This window comes from Empidonax traillii, unplaced genomic scaffold, assembly GCF_003031625.1.
Source record: "Empidonax traillii isolate 1590-97213 ecotype Southwest subspecies unplaced genomic scaffold, ASM303162v1 scaffold3130:size15043, whole genome shotgun sequence".
Classification (NCBI taxonomy): Eukaryota; Metazoa; Chordata; class Aves; order Passeriformes; family Tyrannidae; genus Empidonax; species Empidonax traillii.
In genome coordinates, this window is record NW_020958323.1 from 1 (window position 1) to 1,072 (window position 1,072).

Below are 1,072 nucleotides of genomic sequence, written 5' to 3' on the forward strand. Positions count from 1 at the left end.
TGCCCTCCACGTAGGTGAGGAAGGGCTCGGTCTCCACCTCCACGGCCACCTGCGTGGTGCCCGTGCCGTTGGCCGTGGCCACCGTCTCGGTCTTGTTGATGACGCGGTTGAAGGCCTCGTGCGTCTCCAGGCAGAAGGTGGTGATGGAGATGAGGATGAAGAAGAGCGAGGCGAAGGCCACGTACTGGATTGGGGGGGGAAAGGGGGGGGTTAAGGGAGGGGGAGACCCCCAAATGTGATCGGGGGGAGACCCCAAAATGTGATCGGGGGAGGCCCTGAATATGATTGGAGTGAGACCCCAAATACACTCAGGGGGAGACCCCAAATATGATCGGGGGAGATCCCAAAATACTCAGGGCTGAGACCTTAAATATGATTGGGGGAGACCCCAAATACACTCAGGGGGAGACCCCAAATATGATCAGGGGGAGACCCCAAATACACTCAGGGAGAGACCCCAAATATGATCAGGGGGAGACCCCAAATACACTCAGGGGGAGACCCCAAAATACTCAGGAGGAGACCCCAAAATACTCAGGGGGAGACCCCAAAATACTCGAGGGTCAGACCTTAAATATGCTTTGGGGGAGACCCCAAAATACTCAGGGGGGAAACTCCAAATATGATTGAGGTGAGACCCCAAATATGATTGGGGTGAGACCCCAAATATGATCAGAGTGAGACCCCAAAATACTCAGGGGGTGAGACCCCAAATGTCCTTGGGGTGAGACCCCAAAATACCCAGGGGGTGAGACCCCAAATATGATCAGGGGGAGACCCTGAATGTGATCGGGGGGAGACCCCAAAATACCCAGGAGGATACCCCAAATATGCTCTGGGGGAGACCCCAAAATATGATCAGGGGGTGAGACCCCAAATCCACCAAAAAACACCCCTAAAATCCACCAACCCCCCCTCAAACCCCTCCAAAATCCACCAAAAAAAACCCTAAAATCCACTAAACCCCCCTCTAACCCCTCCAAAATCCACCAAAAAAAACCCTAAAATCCCCCAAACCCCCCTAAAACCCCCCAAACTCCCCTCAAAGTGGGGAGGGGTCACACAGGGTTGG

General features: G+C 54.3%; 1 protein-coding gene across 1 annotated transcript in view; it reads right to left on the reverse strand.

Annotated features, from left to right (window-relative positions):
• Positions 1-4: 4 nt before the first annotated feature.
• The window catches only part of LOC114072403 (potassium voltage-gated channel subfamily C member 1-like), a gene marked incomplete at its 3' end in the record, with an annotated part of 8,154 nt that continues 7,086 nt past the window's right edge, over positions 5-1,072 (reverse strand). The window contains exon 2 of the mRNA XM_027910305.1: positions 5-184. Coding sequence (XP_027766106.1) covers positions 5-184 — 180 coding nt within the window. The remainder of the gene's footprint in view (positions 185-1,072) is intronic.